Source organism: Rhinolophus hipposideros (assembly GCF_964194185.1).
Source record: "Rhinolophus hipposideros genome assembly, chromosome: 6".
Lineage (NCBI taxonomy): Eukaryota > Metazoa > Chordata > Mammalia > Chiroptera > Rhinolophidae > Rhinolophus > Rhinolophus hipposideros.
Window position 1 is genome coordinate 68,221,190 of NC_138052.1, and position 18,949 is coordinate 68,240,138.

At 37.0% G+C, this 18,949-nt stretch overlaps 1 protein-coding gene across 6 annotated transcripts in view; it reads right to left on the reverse strand.

Annotated features, from left to right (window-relative positions):
* The window catches only part of RFTN2 (raftlin family member 2), a 62,221-nt gene that overhangs the window by 26,679 nt on the left and 16,593 nt on the right, over positions 1–18,949 (reverse strand). For all 6 annotated transcript variants that reach the window (XM_081052407.1, XM_081052404.1, XM_081052406.1 and 3 more), the window contains exons 3-6: positions 13,741–13,924; positions 12,059–12,173; positions 7,694–7,967; positions 5,334–5,537 (exon numbers count right to left, since the gene is read on the reverse strand). In XM_081052407.1, the coding sequence (XP_080908533.1) occupies positions 5,334–5,537; positions 7,694–7,967; positions 12,059–12,173; positions 13,741–13,924 (777 nt within the window). The remainder of the gene's footprint in view (positions 1–5,333; positions 5,538–7,693; positions 7,968–12,058; positions 12,174–13,740; positions 13,925–18,949) is intronic.

An 18,949-nucleotide genomic window follows, 5' to 3' on the forward strand; every position in this document is an offset into this window, starting at 1 on the left:
CCTTCTGTCCCACCTGGATAGTTGGAATCCCCACTGTTTTTCACAGCCAGATGTTGTGGGGGCTCCTCTTCCTGGTAGCAGTACTCTGGGCTGGGGAGCCTGGTATGGGGTTGGGGTCCCTCGCTCCTCTGGGGGTAACCTCTGTGGCTGAGTTATCCCTCCTGATTCTCAACCCCCACATGGAGGTTTGGGGCCTGTTTTGCGTATCCACCCCTCCTACCAGTCTCGACGGGCTTCTTTATATCCTTAGTTATGAAACTTCAGCCAGACTTCAGATGGTTCTCCAGGTTGATTGGTCTATAATTTAGTTGTAATTTTAATGTGTTCATGGAAGGAAGCAGGCACAGTGTTTATGTTGCCATCTTGGATCTCTCCCTCAAAAAAATTTTAAGCCAAGTACCACCCATAGCAAAGGAAAGTACAACTTGTATCGGTGAAGGATGGTCTCCAGGTACAGTTTGAAACAACTGTGACAATAATAAGGTTTCCTTAAAGTCTACTGTTGTATCTTAAAATCCATGCAAGCTTTGCATCATCTTCAAATATACTCATATTTGAAAAAATTAATGTCCTCCCCTTGGCTCTCTCCTCAGCCCTGTACCCCAATCTTAAAGTAATATTGACACTCCAGGAGGAGGTTTATCCTGTGAACTTGTACTCTCTGGCACAAGGCTTAAAGGATTCCCAGGGAATGGTTTACTTGTCCAGACGTGATCTAACACATTCGTTTCAGCCAGATATATCATTGACAGTCCTGCAAACATGAGGAGGGGTAACATTCCATTTCAGTATTTTTGGTCCAGGTATCATTTTTGGCATTAAACTGCCTCGAGTTGGACCCATGACCATCTCTGAGAAGTGGAGAACAGGCACATGGGGAACTCTCCTTCTGCATCTCATTCATGACCATTCTGTCTCCAAAACAAATCTCAGTCTGTCTATTTCTCTCCATCTCCACCTGCAAGGTTGCAACAGCCTCTCCACTTCCACTCTTGCCCTCTATGATCCATTTCCCAAAGTGATGCCAAAGAGGCTTTTTTAAAAATGCAGACCAGGTCATAACTTGTTCTTTAAATTTTTAATGAATGACTTGGAATAAAGTTCCTGCCAGGATGGCAAATTGGTTAAAGAGCACACACTCTACATAGGTACCCCCCCACACACACACACTTTCTAGTTGTGTGAACATGAGCACATTATTTAATATCTCTGTGCCTTAGTTTCCTCCTCTGTAAAAGGGAAATAATCATACCTACCTCATAGGGTTGCTGTGGAGATTAAATGAGTTAATAAATGTAGAGTGTTCAAAACAATGCTGGCACATAATAAGTACAAATACATGTTGGCTCTTGTTGCATTATTATATTATAAGACTCTGCATGGAGTGGCTGCTGCTTACCTCCCCACCTTGTCGGGACCCATTCTCTCTTGCATATGCTGCCTCACTGACAGAGACCTGTTCCCAGTTCCTCTTTCCTGAACTAGTGTTTTTGTACATTCGGGGGTGTTTCCTCTGCCCAGAACTATCTATCTCTGACTGTCCTATGCCGCCTCCTACCCAGCCTTCCAGTCTCAGTCAGACAGGACATCCTGACTGCCCCTTTAGGTGGGTTCTTCTCTGTTGCTCCCATTACGCTATCCTGTTGGGTGACATACTTTTTTCGATTTTGAAATTACATATATATGTTTTGATACCTGTTACTGCCCGACTGCCTGAATCTATGTGGCTAGCTCTTCAAGAGTAAGGAAGACATACATTTTGCTCATAGCTGTAAACCACCCAAATGTCTGGCATAGGGCCTGGCATATATACATATATGTTTCAATAGAGGTTTCAATGGTACTCTACCCCACTCCTCATTCTGATACATCTCCCTGCCAACTGCACAAAAGCATTTTTATAGGGGTGAAGAGATGGAAGTGAATAGCAAGTGAAATCTGTAAAGCATTCATAAAGAATTAAAATGTAGCCTTAAGATGTGGGTATACTAAAGGTGGGGAGAGACTATGCTCTGAGTCTGATGGGGGCATTTGGAGGTTAGTGAAATGTGGGAACCTCAAGGGTGTGTGTGTGTGTGTGTGTGTGTGTGTGTGTGTGTGTTGCACCAGCGGGCAAAGCTGCCCATCTCATCTCATGTCAGCTGCCCTCTGGATCTCTACCCATTTTGGTAGAATAAAGTGTTGTGTCTTTGTTGGCTCAATTGACTTGGTGCTTGTGGGTTCATTTGGAGGTTTTTACCCCACTCTGCAAATCCCAGGTAAGTGTGCAATGATTCCAGTGGAGGGCTGCTTTGATAAAGGCCCAGCAATGATGGCAAAGGTCAGGTACAGGAACCCACTGCAGTGAGAACCCTCAGGTGCAAGAACACTGAGAGGGCCACGGGGCGCCTCTCTGGGGCTTTTCAAAGAAGAAAAGGCTTTGAGGGTGAGTGGGAAAGGGCACTGAAGAGGAATTTCACAGACCTTACAGCTTTTCCACCATGACCCTGCCGAGGGAGAAAACCGTTTAAAAAATTTTTTTTTCTTCTCTGTCTGTTTCTCAAGGAAGGCATTTTATAAAAATGAAATTTGTGGAGTAATAGATTTAGATTTCTGAGCACTCTCTGGTTTTATACTTTAGTTCCTCATAGTGGGCTGACTTCTGATAATATTTAGGAAGAGGATGGAAGCAAGACAAAACAAAATATGCATTGTCCTCCATGTGCTTTAGATGTCAGTCATCAAATATCCCAGAACAAAGCGACCGATTCAGGCCTGCTTCCTCTTGACTGGCTTCTCACAGTGACACAGGCATTGGTCACCGGTTCCTCTATGCAGCTTCCCTGTATACTCCCAGCAAAGTCCCGAGTGACACACCCAACTGCCAGACCCCACAGACCGAGGTGGCTTGTTAGGGGCTTGGCATAGCCTGCAATGTAAAATGTCTAATGAGACATTCCAGAGCTGCTGAGAGGGAGAGAGTCCCCCCCTGGGCTCTCTAAATAGCTTCTGAGGCTTCAAGAACAAAAGCCCCACAGATCCTCTAACTGGCAACTGCTGTGGCTAATTTTATTTTCACCGGGCAAGGCCCAAGGCATGGATGCCTGAAAGAGACTGTGAAAAGAGTATTTTTTGTTTTTCCTTCAGCAGTTAGTTACAACCCAAAATTTGAAATGGCTCCAACTTAGGCTCTTTGGAGGGAAAAAGAAAGAGAAGGTGGGGGGAGAGAAATATGGATATGAAGCATAAACCAATCTCCAAATACGTGATCCATACTACAAGTACTGTAATCACATAACAAGTGTCAGGAAAAAAAAGTAACCTCAGAAAATGAATTCAGACAGCGGTTGAGGCCCCGTGGGAGTCACCTTGCACATAATGTATTGTGGGGACAAAGCCCCAAAAAAGCAGTTTCCAGGCTCTCGGCCTCACATAGAAAGGTGCTGGCTCAGGTAGTAAATGGCCATCAACTGTGATTGGCTGGCCGTCAGCTGTGGCTAGTTGGCCGTCAGCTGTAACCAGTGAGCCATCATTGGCCACTAATATAACTGCTGTGGCTACGCTAGCAGGAAGATGGAAGCTAACAAGAAGATGGTGGCTGAGCTAGCAAAAAAATGGGGGCTAGCAAGAGCGGATTGCAGAGAGGCGGATGCCGCCAGTGAGAATATAGTGATATGACTCCCCTACTTATGGCTCCATGGGTGTTCCTTTTTGGCCTCACCATGTCCTGCGTTCTTATGTGGGGAGCGGGAGCAGAGATCCCGCCTGACACCCCGCACGACATGTATCCTCATAACAATAAAATAGGAGTATTTTTATCCCCCTTTGAGGAAACTGGGACTCAGTGAGCTCAACTTACTTCTCCAGATCACACAGCTAATAAGTAGAGAACATAGAATTTAAACCCAGGTGTGTCTGATCCTAAAGCCCATGGTCTTCCTATTAGATCAACTTGGAAGAAGTTTCCAGTAACCAAACAATATGAGAAGTATTTATGGAGCGCCTGCTATGTGCCAAGCACTATGTAGGGCTCTGTATTTCTGGGGGCTGTGATGGGCTTGATCCTTAATCTTGGTTGCTGGTTAAAAGGATCTACTGGAACATGACTTTTTTTTTTTTTTTTTTAATTTTCTAAGAGTTTATTTGAGCCAAACTGATGCCATATGCCAGGGAGCATTAAATCAGATGCTCCTGAAACATGACTCCTGATAATTTAAAATATCCAAAGTCTTTAATTGTATTAGTGAAGGTATCATTAGGCTAATTTAACGATAGTAAGGTATATTGAGATCTCGTCTGATTTGCTTTTTCATAACTTCCATCCATTCATGTGTCCAGTCTTTTTTTTCTTTCCCCCCTTCTTCCACCTCTCTCCCCTCCCTCACTCTGGTTCAAGCCATTGTTTCTCAGTCTAGTTGTGTAGGACACAGCTCCCTGGCCCATGCTGGTATTATGAGCTTTGCTCTCCCCCGGGCTGAGGCGGTCGGTCATCCGTCGCCACTCACAGCCGCTCACAGCTGTTCTCACCAGGTGCCGGCCTCTCACGCCAACCCCTGGCAGCTCACGGCAGCCCAGCTCCAGGAAGAACTGTTGTTCACAATCTTAACTGTAGAAGGCGTAGCTTTCTGGCCCATGTGGGAATCGAACCGGTGACCTCGGCAATAGGAGCGTGGCGCTCCAACCACCTGAGCCACCAGCCGGCCCAGCTAGTCTTCTTACTACCTATTTTTCTTTTATTTTAGTACTAATCTTTTTTAAAAAACACTTTCCCTAGAAAGTCATTTCTGGAAAGTTTATTTTTGTGACAGAGATGAATAATTACATACTCTATTGCAACTAAAAGAGGAAGGCTAGAGAAACATGAAAGATAAGGAGACAGTAGAAATAAATATGGGATCAATATCATTTTCTGAACCAACGATTATTTTTCTAGACATATTATAGAGTTAGATATAAACTGGAGTACATGGTAGGTAGTGTCCAAAATTTGGATAATGTAATAAATTTGGATAGTAACTATCAAATGCCATCACCAGCTTCCTGATTAGGGGTTTGTAGTACATTGTATTAGGAAAATCCTACTAATTGATCACATAGTGGTTTGTCTAGTCTTGACAGGTACAACCCAACAGCGAACATTACATTAGAATTCTATGACACCAGATGATTAAACTTTTAAATTAAACTACATAGCTGTTTAATGATTAGAATCTATTTCCTTAGGAATAATATCTGTTCTTTGAGTCACAGAACTTGAGAGGTAGAAACATTTCCACCAACTTTGACACAAAGTTCAAGTTGTATCTAAAGGCTCAAGTTCTTTAGATATCAGTATATCATAATATAAAACTTACCTTTGGATGTTTCCCAGCACACAAAAGAATCAATTAAAGACAAGCCTTGCTTATAATAAAATGTAGTTAGCTCCAGCCAATCGGCATCAAGTGTACTAATGACAGATCCTTTTCTTGTTACTTTCACTGACAGGATGCCCTCCTGATAGCTCCAGGAGGTTGATTCATCATCAAAGACATTGAAGACTGTATACAACTTGTTATCTGAGGATAGGCATTCAGAAGGAAGAAAAAAGGGGAAAACTATAATTTCACTGAAAGGATTCTTAAAATCTTTTATTAATCACGAGCTATTTTAAGCATATAAACAAGCATAGAGAATAATAAAATTAACCACCACTCAGCTTTATCAAATGTTAACATTGTGCCATGTTTGCTTCAGACTTTTTTCAAAGAAATGAGAAACGGATATAGTTGAGTCTTGCTATGTAGTCTTCCCTAGTCCTAGTCTCCAGAAATAACTACAACTATAATGAATTTGATGTTTATCACTCTTATGCAAGATTTTATTCTTTTAATATATACTTATATACCTACAAATTATATACAATGTGTTACAATTTAATAGCTTCTAAAGATGGTATCATAGTATATATCTCAATCTGTAATTTTCTTGTTCAACATTATGCTTTATAAGTATAATAATACTTTATAGAGCATATTCATTTACTTTACATAATATTCCAGTTTACTGTTCTCCTGTTGATGGACGTGTACATTATTTCCAAATTTTTGTTATTACAAATATTCTTCATGTCTCCTTGGAGAGTGACTGTAGAATACATATTTAGACATGGAATTGCTGGGTCATATCCTCTACTTTACTGTAAGTTGGCAAATTCTTAATTTGGGGGCCTATGGACCCACATCTGTGATTGTGTTTTAGGAAGTCTAACACCACTTGCATTATAGACAAAAGTATTTGGATATGTGCATTATGTACATTTTTCTGGGTTAAGTCTCACGGATTTCATCAGATTCTCTAAGAAGTCTTTTGTGTGTGTCTGTTCCCCCTACCCTTTTTAGTGGTTCTTAGAACTACTGCCACAGAAAAGTTATTAAGAAATATATGATTTGAAAATAAACTATTTAGAAAGTGGAATCTGAAGATTGATAATTAAATCCAGTAGGTAGAGTATTGGATTTAGAACTTCAAGTACTGGAAATAGACACTTGATCTAATCAAGGTCAGGAAGGGACCTAGCAGTTTTAAAGGCAGCAGTGAATGGAAGATAGTGACTAGCTCTCTGACCACAGGTCCAACAACCATTGTTCACCGTCACACTCCTACATTTTTTACACTGCAGGAAAATCAGGGTGGTGATTAGCTAGGGAACTTGTGAAGAAAGGAGACGGTGGTGGTGGTGAGGATGGGTGAGAAGGTGAGTTGGTGAATACTCCTGGTTTTCTTAAGGAAATTGTGCTGACTGTGACCGAATAGGTCTTTGTCATGTACAGGACGTTAAGCACATCTCACCACAACCCAGAAAGCACAGGCCACCAGTGTGAGCAGCTGCAGCACCAACGCTGATGACAGGATCAGCTAATAGTAACTAACTTAATACGGAGTTTATTCTATACCAGGCACTGGGCTAAGCACTTTGTATACATCTCTTTTCTACTTCTCACAAAAACCTCCTTTCTATAAATAAATTGAGGCAATCATACTCCACAGCTCTTAACTCTAAGGTATACACAGTCTTTTATATTCTGTAATAGTGCTTTTTAAAGCATGCCTGTTAAGGTATCAGAAAACTTTGGACAGTCCAAAAACACGAATAATATACTCTCAGTTTCTTCAGAGGAGTTGCTAGTTGGAAAAGCAAAATAACATTATTGTTTAAAGATATTTTAGGATGCAGACACTATTGTTATATTAATTGTTTCACCATGATGTGCCATTTTCATATTCTAATTGATGATCAAAGAAAGCCAGTTAACTTCAAGGGTGAAAACCATCCATGAAATGGGAAAGGCCAAAACTAAAAATTCTCACACATTGTTTACAAGGACAAACATAATTCAGAACAGCTTTCTTTACAGAATCACTTTTTTGGTACGTATGCACAGTCTTCATTTTATAGGGGAGCTGGTGAATGACTAGATGGAAAGCAAATTTAAACAGAAAGATTCAGTATGTGGATGGCATTGTATAACAATGGCGGGGACAACTGAAAAACTATCTTACCTACCTTATTTCTGGCTATAAAAATTTTTAAAAAATCAAGACAAGCTTATATTAGTTTATTCAGTTTTATAACCTTTAGAAATTGCCTCATATTTCTAAAAAAAGAACCACAAAACTTATTTTACTAAATTTAACCTAATATGTATCTATTTCTTATCATCTTGTCTATTACCTTCTTCCTTTCTTGATTTAGAGGAACTGGGGCTGCCATCTTGTTCCACTTGACACTGTCCACTTTCATGATGAAATTCTTCCTCAATTCCACTTTCAGATGATTGCCCACTTAATGTTCCTTCATTCCAACTTTTACAGTTTTCATCTGAAATGTGTCTCACATGTAGTGGTGATTCTATATCTCCATCATGGTTGGCTCCATTGCAGAATGGTGGATAATGCTGTGATATGAATCCAACAAATCTCATTCCTTTTTTAGCAGCTACATTAATCTGAGGTTTGAAAAGAGATGGTAGAACAAAATATAAATTTCATTTACATTGATGACTTTATCAATTAACCTTTAAGCTTATTGAGGAAATCCATTAGAAGAAAGAGTAAATTTGACAGTAACTAAAGACCCATTCATAAACTGATAACCTCCAAGATAGCATTACTCCTAAGACTACAGCACACTAGTCCTGTGATTTCTTCAAATAGAGCTAATACACTTTAGAAATGATGAAAACAGGAATCATATCCATATTTTTCTTTGAAGGGTTACTGTTTGGGAAGAACTAATAATTCTCTATGATTTTTGCAGACCCGTTGACAATGGTCTCTCCAGTTGAAGTAAAATTAAAAACGATTCCAAAAAATTCTCAAAAATAACATTGCCAAACAAATCTTAATTCATTAATAAGAGACATTAATTTAAAAGCAAAATATAAAAAAATACAGCATTGTTTGTTTGATCTGTATAAAGAAAGATGTTAAAAGATGAATTATTGACAAATGTGTATATATTAATATAATGCGTCAACCTAATTCATACTACCTCTCTTAGGAAGCTTTCTGATCTGCTTATATCTGGATTCTGTTGTCTCCTATCTGGGCCAAATAAACATGATTAGATTCAATCTTATCAGTTAAAGAATAGGATTCAGAAGCATATGACCTAATGCCAGGGAAATAATTTCAGACCTTAAGGGTAGTTATTTTTTCTATATTTGCTTCATTTCTTTGCTCTTCTTGTGTCCATGTCTTTCCTCTGTGTTCAACTGGTAATTCTTTTGAGAGCAGGACTGTGTCTTACTCATCTTTGTATTGTAATGTTTTGTACCTATACATGGCATTCTGCAGGTGCACTATAAGTACTTGTTAAATAAGTTAAAATAAAGAAATGGCAACATCCTTTACATGGTCACTGCTTTAACATTTACACTAAATGTTTAATTTTAACATTGGGAGGGGAAGAATGACTTATGATGGAAGTTGCAAACGTAAACATTTATAGTCAGAAACGAAATGGAATGAGAAAGGCCAAGAACTGGGGCATTTATAGTCAGAAACGAAATGGAATGAGAAAAACCAGAGAACAATGTCCAAGAAAGAGGGTGACTGCCTTAGCTTCCGATGATGAGGAGAATTCTGAGAGGGACAGAAGGTGTGGGTGTGTGCAGCTGGGAAAAAGGAATATGTTGACACAATGTCATTTACTCCTATAAATTAACATATTAAAATTGTAACAATGCACAAAGTCTTAAAAATAATCACAAATTGTCCTTTATATCAGGTGTCCTGGGATAGGAGAGGGAGGTTGTAAGGAGGGATAGCATTCTGCAGGTGGAAACAAGTTATTGCCAGTGCTTTCTCTAGGTCTCATTAGTTGACTCGGGAGAAAAAGTGCCAAAGGCTTTTTCTATTCCTAGAAAGTTTTATCTGGAAAAGTCTGGCAACTATAAATAGAGTATGTTAATTAGTCTTTCCCATTTTTAAGTTGGAAGATTGATATTTTTTAATGTTATTATTTAAAAATCTCAGGAAAAACATTTGTACATTTAACTCTAAACATAGACAAACATAGATATAATGTTAAAATGACTTAAAAACTAGCTGTTCAACAATAATTCTTTATATGAGGCAGCCGTTCAAAAATAACATTTGGCATTCAACTATTGCTCTTTTCACATGCGGGGCAATGTTCAAATATTTCATGTGCTATGTTTCCTGAAGCTTTTCTCTTTATGAAATATCCCCATTACTCTAATTGCTTAAATAACAGTACTTTCCTGTTTAAATAGATATTTAACTGTGTCCAGGAAGTCAAATGCAAAAACAAGAGTTCTGATGGGGAATCTGTTAAGACTAAATTGGTAGTTACATTTTTGTTTTTAAAGAAATTTTCTGGAGTGGATTTATTCCCAGAAAAAAATAAATGGAAATTTCCTAGATTAGTAGTAGTAAACAGTATGTGTACCTTGATTATAAAAATGTAGTGTAAAAGACTGTTCCTGAAAAACCTTATTGAATGGAGACTTTATACCTAAATGGGAACTATCATTAGCATCTATAACTAGCTATGCTCAAACCACAGATAATCTTACACACATGGTCATTTATGGCTTGGGAACAACAACAGAAACAGTGAACAAGTTTCACAGTTTCTTTTCTTTTTATTGTTTTTATTTTTCAATTACAGTTGACATTCAATATTATTTTATATTAGTTTCAGGTGAACAGTGTAGTGGTTAGACATTTATATAATTTGCGAAGTGATCGCCCGATTAATCTAGTACCCACTTGGCACTATACCTAGTTATTACCGTATTATTGACTATATTCCCTGTGCTTTGCTTTACATGACTATTTTGTAACAATCAGTTTGTATTTATCCCTTCACCATTTTCACCCAGCCCCCAAGCACCCTTTCCATCTGGCAACCATCAGTTTATTCTTTGTATCCGTGAGTCTGTTTCTGTTTTGTTTGTTCACTATTTTGTTCTTTAAATTCCACATGTAAGTGAGATCACATGGTATTTGTCTTTCTCTGACTTATTTCACTTAGCATAATACCCTCTAGGTCCATCCATGTTGTCACATTACAGTTTCTTATTTGAAAGGAAACGTCTTAGGTTTTTTGGTTGTACTCATTTAAATAAAAGCTAAAACCTTACAAATATGTCAATGTAACTAAAAAGAAAACTTTCACCATAAAATCCCATTAATTTAGAATACTCATAAGTGTAACTTTTTTTCTTGATTTTAATTGATATACATACAGTGTTCAATTTTTCATTTAAGTTTCTTTTTCTCTCTCTTTTTTAAACTTTTATTTATTTTAAGTGTGTTTTTCCAGGACCCATCAGCTCCTACTCAAGCAGTTGTTTCAATCTAGTTGTGGAAGGCACAGCTCACAGTGGCCCATGTGGGGATCGAACTGGCAACTGGTGCTTGTTGTTAAGAGCACCATGCTCTAACCAACTGAGCTAACTGGCCACCCCTCACTTAAGTTTCAATTAGATTATATTGTATAGACTTTTCTGTCCTGACAGTCAGTATAATATAGTTGTCAGGTTTAAGGCCCATAAAATATTCCATTATTCCATTGTATTGATATACCTTTGCCTCTTTCTCAGTTTTCTACTTATTGAGAATTTGATCCTTTATTCACTGTTGATTAAAGTATCTTTGTATGAAAGTGACTATTTCCATTTTCAATTAATTTCTTGGAATAGATTCCTAAAGAGGAAATTACTGGGTCACAAAATAAAATGGGATGATTTTTATCACCAAATTGATACTCAAGAACACTGTACTAACTTATTAAAATGTCAGTTGCAATGTATGAGTATTTTCTTAATGCTCTTCCAACACTGGATTTAATACTTTCAGTTTAATTTCTCAGTAAATATTGGTAATGTATTAAGTCTCAGTTTTTATTACATTAAAAACTATCAGTTAGGTAGAACCGTCTACCAAATCTCTTTATTATTTGTATTTCCTTTTGTATTCATTGTTCATAGATTCTGTCCATTAAAGACTGAACATCACTTTGATGCATTTGTATTCATTTCATATGTATTCTGAAAACCAAGCTCCCATTGGACACATTTATTGCAGATTTCCCTGATTCTTTTATTTTAAGCTTAGTTTTCCTAGTATATAAGTTATATACTAAAGTCGAACTTCTCAATCTATTTATAATTGAATATGTCTACTCTTTCATTTTCTTTCAGAGTTTTTATACTTAAAAAAATTATCTCTGTATCTCATTTGAAATGTATGGAATATATTTCTTACAGCACAATTGCCCACTTTCCCAGCAGCACTTATTAAGTAATGATTATTCCCCCATTTCATATCATCAAGTTTGTTATGAAACTTCTTGTATGTGTATAAATTTATTTCTGCCATTTCCATTGGCCTGTATTTCTGTTTTTAAGTCTGTACAAATTGGTATGTGTGCTTCAATATGTTTTAAATTCTGGTAGAATAAATCACCTATTATTTCCTTGTTCTTTTTAAACAAGAAAGGAAATTGGTAAAGAAGAAACAACAAATACTTCTCAATATACCATGAAAAAATATATACATTTAGTACCTTTTCTATCAGTTCTTTTGCTACATCATTTGTTTGTGTCTCATAAGTTAGAGGACATTCCTCAATCACAAGCCTTGGGCGTCTTTGTCCAGTGGATGATGCCGAATGCTTCGGGCTGTAACAGAGAATACGTTCATGGTTGGAAGCGAACTGCTGATTGTATGCTAGTATGCTCATGTGAAAATCAGTGAGCCACTCAAAAATAAGGTCAAGGCAATCTTTTTTTGCGTGTTGTTATTTCACGTCAAATGTTTGTCTTCTTATGTAATAATACCAGAAAAACACAGTAACTTTTATTAATTTAAATTTCCTTAATGTAAACCTCTATTAATTTAATTTCTAATTTAATATGGAAGAAAAACTTCATGTGTATTACTTTAATAAAATTATGAGAAATGATTTTAGATCACTGTTATACTTCATTATTGTATAAAAGCACAAGTAAAAATCCGATATAAATGCAGATAAATATTGTCCTGTATTTTTCCTTTTTCTTCCTTTCTGATCTTTACCTTTTACTTATTCTTAGCCTTGTCAGGGCACTACTAAGTCTACTTGAACTAATGCTCAAAGAGAAAAAAGATAATGTATACATGGCTTATAAAGACTGTATTACTACTGTGTGGTAAAATGGCATGTTTATTTAGTAATGCTTGAACTAGTAAATATCTGAAGAGGCTGCACAGCAAGAAGTCTACACCAGAGAGGTCAGACGTAGATACGTAGGCAGTTACTCAGTAGCAGACAGTGTCCCTTAAAAGCACACCTGGAATTTTTTAAAAACCTTTTTTTTTCTTTCCAATTTCCCTGTTTTTTCTCTTTTCCTCTTATTTCATTTTTCCTTCTCTGCATAGCCCTTTCATAGCTAAAGTGACTGATTATTAGTTCATCACTATAAAGAGAAAATACAGTTTTTACCCTGGACTTTGAGATAGTTTCGATATTGTTGAAGAGTTGTGTAAAAAATGTGATGTGTTAATCAAAGACATTGGTCTGGTTCTTTTAATTCTTCATAGGAAGGAGCAACATTATTTTCAAAACTATCAAACTTACAAGCTTGGCTGGTGAAAATGGTTGTAGTATTGTTTGGGAAAGTAGCTACTTAAAAAAATTTATTTAAAAAATAAACTAAAATGGATGGCTTCTACATCCTGTTTTTTTGGAAAAAATTGATAAGAGGTTTATCCACTTTGTGGCATGTAGGCCTTTCTGCTATGAACTGTATAGAAGGTAGAGCTCAGTTGCTGTTGCTACTAGCAATAAAACAATATAGGACAGTTCAAAAAAGTGTTCAATGACAGTGGACTTCAATAGTCTAGTCAGCTTTCAGCCCAGTGACAAGACTTGTAAGCTAACTGCTTCTCCCTCATCTGCTGAAGTTGCTACAGGAACTTCCAGGTGCTTCTTTCTTGAGTTTGCTTTCCTTTCGCTTGTTCACTGACATCCTCACCAAGACCTCACCATTTGTCTGCAAGGGGCTAACATCGATGAGTTTTAAGGAAGGAAATGTAAGTTTCCTTCTCTCAATCTAGGTTCAACCGCTGGAAAATGTGCCTTAAACCAAAACCCCTAATATCCTTTATCTCCATCACTCTGTTCAGACTTTCTGTACTTTCAGACAAAGAAAACTGTCACTCTCAGTAGCTTCTTAGTATGATTGTTTTTCTGAACAGCAGGCTTACCTTAATTTCAAGCGTGATAGCACTACCCTGTATAGGTAACTTGCAGGTAGGTGTTTTCGCTGCCGCACAGGTTGTATAACAGGATGAATAGCCCCAACAATATATCCTTTAAGATAGTAATCTTCCACTTTTGTTACTATATCTGGAATTGAATTTATCTTGATGACTTCTGGGTTTGGTGAAGCTGAAATAACAAATGCAAAGAGAAATTTGGGCGTTACGAAATTGAATTATACATTATTTCTGTGTGATTCACTAATGAAGAGGCAAGATATCCATATGATTTCATCTCAAATAAAGATATACTAATGTATATTATACATTTTCTAAATTAATTTCAGAAAAAAGCAACAGTAACCTTATGAGTTGGTAGAGATACTGTATTACCAATATATTTTAAAGTAAAAATACAATGCCTTGTGTTTTTTTTTTTTCAATTAATGCAGCTTTTTTTTTTTAGGATTTCATTTGACTATATTTCCAGTTATAGATATTGATGACATATATAAGAGAAACAATATTAAGTTAAGAGCCAATTGTTTTGATGATTCTGAACAAGATGAGATACATAATTTCTTAAGAATAAAATTCATACAAATCTAAAAATTAAAATTTGGGAGAAATGGTATTTGTTAAGCAAGAATTGTTATTTCCAATGACACTTCAAAAGCACCATGTTTTAAGTTTATCTGGGAAACTAAAAATAAGATTTCTTATGGTACTTATAAAAATGCTTGAGGAAAAGGATTGAAAAGTAAAGATATCCAAAAGTTCTTTCTAATAAGTAAGAATTCTGAGTGTAGAAGAAATTTAAATGCAAAATTGGTACGCAACTCAACTATCCCTTTGAAGCAGAGTAAATCTGTAGAAACTATAGAATAGTACAATCTGTACAGTTTTTAGTAAAAGGAAAAGGGTGTGTAGCTTGGGAAAATGTTCTTAATGTTCCAGTAGTATTAAAGGAACAACTTTATCTTCCGTAACAATATTTATGATTTTCTGGAAAACAATCAAGAATTAGTGTCTAGAAATAGACCTGCAAAATTGAATATCTCTTGAGTAACAAAACGTGAAATGCATTCCAGGTCTGGGCAGTGCTGGCTGTTGGGCTCTGTCAGTGTGGTCAGTGGCGTCCAGCAAAGAACTGCTGCTAATTGCCTGAACACAGGAAGGAGGTTAAGAAACAGACGAGGAAGAAGGGTCAGAGGAAATCCCCACTTCCTTTTACATTAATATCCACGTGATGGAACAGAAATCCATCAGTGGGTACTCATACCAACTTCTCAAATGAAAATATATCACTCAATAGAAAAGTTATATAAACCAGGACAAATCCACTTCCTCAAATTTTCATCCTCTTTTGGATTTAAACTAATCTATTTACAATATATTTTCTTCATCATTATGATAGGAATAAAAACAGAATGATCCTAGACTTTGAAGATACAGTTGGGTTTCATTGTAAAATGGCCCAGTTCTGCCTGGTATGTGGCAATCACTCTGTGACTCTGCGAGTCATTTGTTTTTACTATTTTTCAGTATTTTCACTACCAACGCTGATTTCCAAACAAAGGCACTGGAAAACTATAAAATAGAATAAATTGTTAAGACTGAGTAATGAAACACAGCCTAAACTTATTTTCAGAACTATATACTAATCCTACAAAGTTTTTAAAAAATTGCAGTCTTTTAATGAATCCTCATTGCTTATTGCAGAAAGTGGAAATGCTTTCACGTGATACAACAGACTCTTTCTAGTCTGGCCTCTGCCTACTTCCTCAGCCTTCACTCTTGGCCTCCTTTTTCTTGAGTGTCTTGCTTCGGCAGACCTGAACGACTGGAGCTTCTGAGCCTCCAATGCTGTTTTATACTCCCGGGCCTCGTTTCCTTCTCGGCTTCCCGAGCCTGAGTTCATCGCTCCTTCCTCTGTGCTGTGCATTCTACTAGTTCCCTTAGCAGACTGTCTGATGATTAATTACTTGTTTATATGTTTGTCTCTGCTGTTAGACTGAGAATTCCTTGAAAACAAGGAACTTACCCTATGTCTCTTTCTATGCCTCGCATTTTCCTAGGTCATTATGTTAAGTTGAAAAAACTATTCATAAGGGGAACTAAGAGGTAAAATTATTGCAGAAAGGAAGGAAGGCCATCAAGGTTACTGTGTTTCCCAGAAAATAAGACCTAGCTGGACCATCAGCTCTAATGCGTCTTTTGGAGCAAAAATTAATATTATGACTCGGTCTTATTTTTTACTATAAGACCGGAATGTAATAATATAATATAATATAATATAATATAATATAATATAATATAATATAATATAATATAATATAATATAATATAATATAATATAATATAATATGTAATATACCGGGTCTTATATTAATTTTTGCTCCAAAAGACGCATTAGAGCTGATTGTCCGGCTAGGTCTTATTTTCAGGGAAACACAATAGCTAGCGGAAACAAAAACAGGTTAGTAAGTTCAGCAACAACTGTACAGGTTATCTAGGCCTTGTAGGAGAGAGACACAACAGGGAAAGAACACACAGGCAGTGTCCTAGAATTGTTATTCTTTTGATCATAAAAGTGAGGGTGGTCAAGAACTGAGTGAGAATCCAACCAGGTAGAGTTAAAGGTTATATTCACTTTGGAAAGCTCTAGCTTTAGGCCCCACTTTATGTTCCAGAAATTAATGATATTACAATGAGAAAAACCACATTGCAAATGAGGTAAAAAGTAATGAGAGGTGGAGCTATATTGGGTGTAATGAGCTCCATCTGGAGAGAAATTTGGGGGAGGACTGCATCACAAAGAATGAACTTGCTGGTTTGGGAGAGTTTCTGGGTCCTGCTGGCCTTGCTTCTCTCACTAACTGGTTCTGAGTCACTGTTAAGTCCTATACTGTCTCACTCAGTCTACCCTGGAACCATTGCTTAGAAGGAAACCCCAGGAATCAAGAACTCAAGGTTGGTAAAAGTCCCCTCTCCTGGAGCCCTGGCTCAGAGTTCAGAGTGATTTAAGCAACCCCATGTTCCGCCTGTTCTCTATATCTTGCCACCATCCCAGAGACTGGGGCAGTGCAACAGCCCCCACATAAAAGGCATTTCATGAGTTCAAAGGGGCACTTAAATTGTTATTAAACATGGAATATTTGAAAATACTTCAATTATTCTGTATTTTCACCAGATGCTCAGCAATTAGTAATATTACAGTTGACCCTTGAACAACACAGGTTTGCACAGCATGGGCCCACTTATGTGTGGATTTTTTTCAGTAAATACTGTACGTGTATTTTCTCTTTCTTATGATTTCTTTCTTTTCTTTTTTTTATTAGTTTCAGGTGTACAAGACAAGGTAATACTTAGATGTTCATCATTTATATCCCTCACACTGTGAACCCCCCTCCCCCCTTATGATTTCTTTCTTATCTCTAGCTTACTGTAGTGTGAAAATACAGTGTGTAATACATATAATATACAAATATGTGTTAAGCGACTGTTTATGTTATCAGTAAGGCTTCCGGTCAACAATAGGCTATTAGTAAAGTTTTTGGGGGAGTCAAAAATTATATGCAGATTTTCGACTGCTGGGGTGGCGCCCCTACCCCCCGTGTTGTTCAAGAGTCAACTGTATTTGACTATTTTAGTTCCAGAATATTGATACCACCTTCATCATTAAAGATTATATGTTATCTGGAGATGGATGGTGGTGGTGGTGGCACAACAATGTGTATGTACTCAATGCCACTGAACTGTACCCTTAAAAATACTTAGGGCAGTTAAAATGGTTAAAATAAAGTGGTTAGTAAAAATAAAATTATTAAGTGATAAGAAAATAGTAAGCCATAGTTTAACGGGTACATTGGTAATAAACTGAAATTTATTTCAAAAAGAATTTATATCTCTCACATAACCATAAAAACAGAATCAACTACTATACAAATAAGTACAATGAAGGAAAACACTTATTAGATTTCTAGCTAGATACTGTTATCTGCCAAAGACTCTGACCCACAGCCCTGCTCTTTGTTGAAACGAAAAATTAATCATTAGGTGTTAAAGACATATTAACTCTAAACTGATGGGAAGGCTCAAAAAGAATTGAACAGTGCACAACTTTCTGTCTATGTGATTCAATGTTATTTAATTCTGTGGGGTGTACGCTTAAAAGCATCTCATGTCCAATGTCAAGTCGTTGGGTAGAGGTTTGGAGGAGACCCACTGGGTTAGAAGTAGTACTAGGGACACGATGGTAATAGCAAAGGGGAGAGATGACAATAGAGGGAATCAAATGAATTATAAACTAGATATAAGAACTATAAAAGCTTTACAGTCTGGGGTCACTTAAAGGGCTTTCCACACTTCATTGGCCCAAACTGATAATGATAATGAAAGCCATTCCCTCTATTGTATTGTTTAAAACATGGTTTTCAAAGGCAGAGTTATGTAACGCATTAAAAATAATCACCAAGGAGATAGCTATAACAGAATATTGGTGCTTCAAGAGGTCCCTGTTCAGGTAGAGAATGCATTTCTAAGGAATACCTCATTCTCTGGTGATATCAGAGAAATTCTGTGTCAGTGGAATAAATCCAGCTTTTCTGGTTTAATCCACCTCTTCTTGCACTCTCAGTAAAGTAAGGTTATTTCTTGAGACTCAATGCAAAAGAAATGTTAATGTGCGAAACACACACACACACACACACACACACACAGAGTTTCAGGAGAATTACAAACTGAGAAAGCCAGAAAAGTTACAAAGGGAGAAAAAAAATTGTACGTCAGTACTACTAATAAATATATCTTAACATAAGTTTGTGTAATGATCATGCTCGTTTTGGGCGCAGTGCTTTATGTTAATTATTCAACTGTCTCAAGTGTGCATATTCTCCTGTCTGGAGGTCTGTGTCTTTTGATAGTTAGCACTCGGGATAGACATTACAATTATGATAAGTGCTTAAGAAATACTTGTTGAAAGACCAACTGAATGAAAAATTGGATGTAACATTTACATATTCAATTAACAGAGCTCCAGGGTGCTCATGGAGCAGGGTTTTAGAGCATAGACTCTGGGACCAGATTGCTTGGCTTCACATCCCAGCTTTGCCACTGACTAGCCTGGGAAGATACTTTTTGCATCCATGTGCCTCAGTTTCCTTATCTGCAAAGTGAAAATAATAATGGAATCTACCTTAGGAGCTTTAAATAA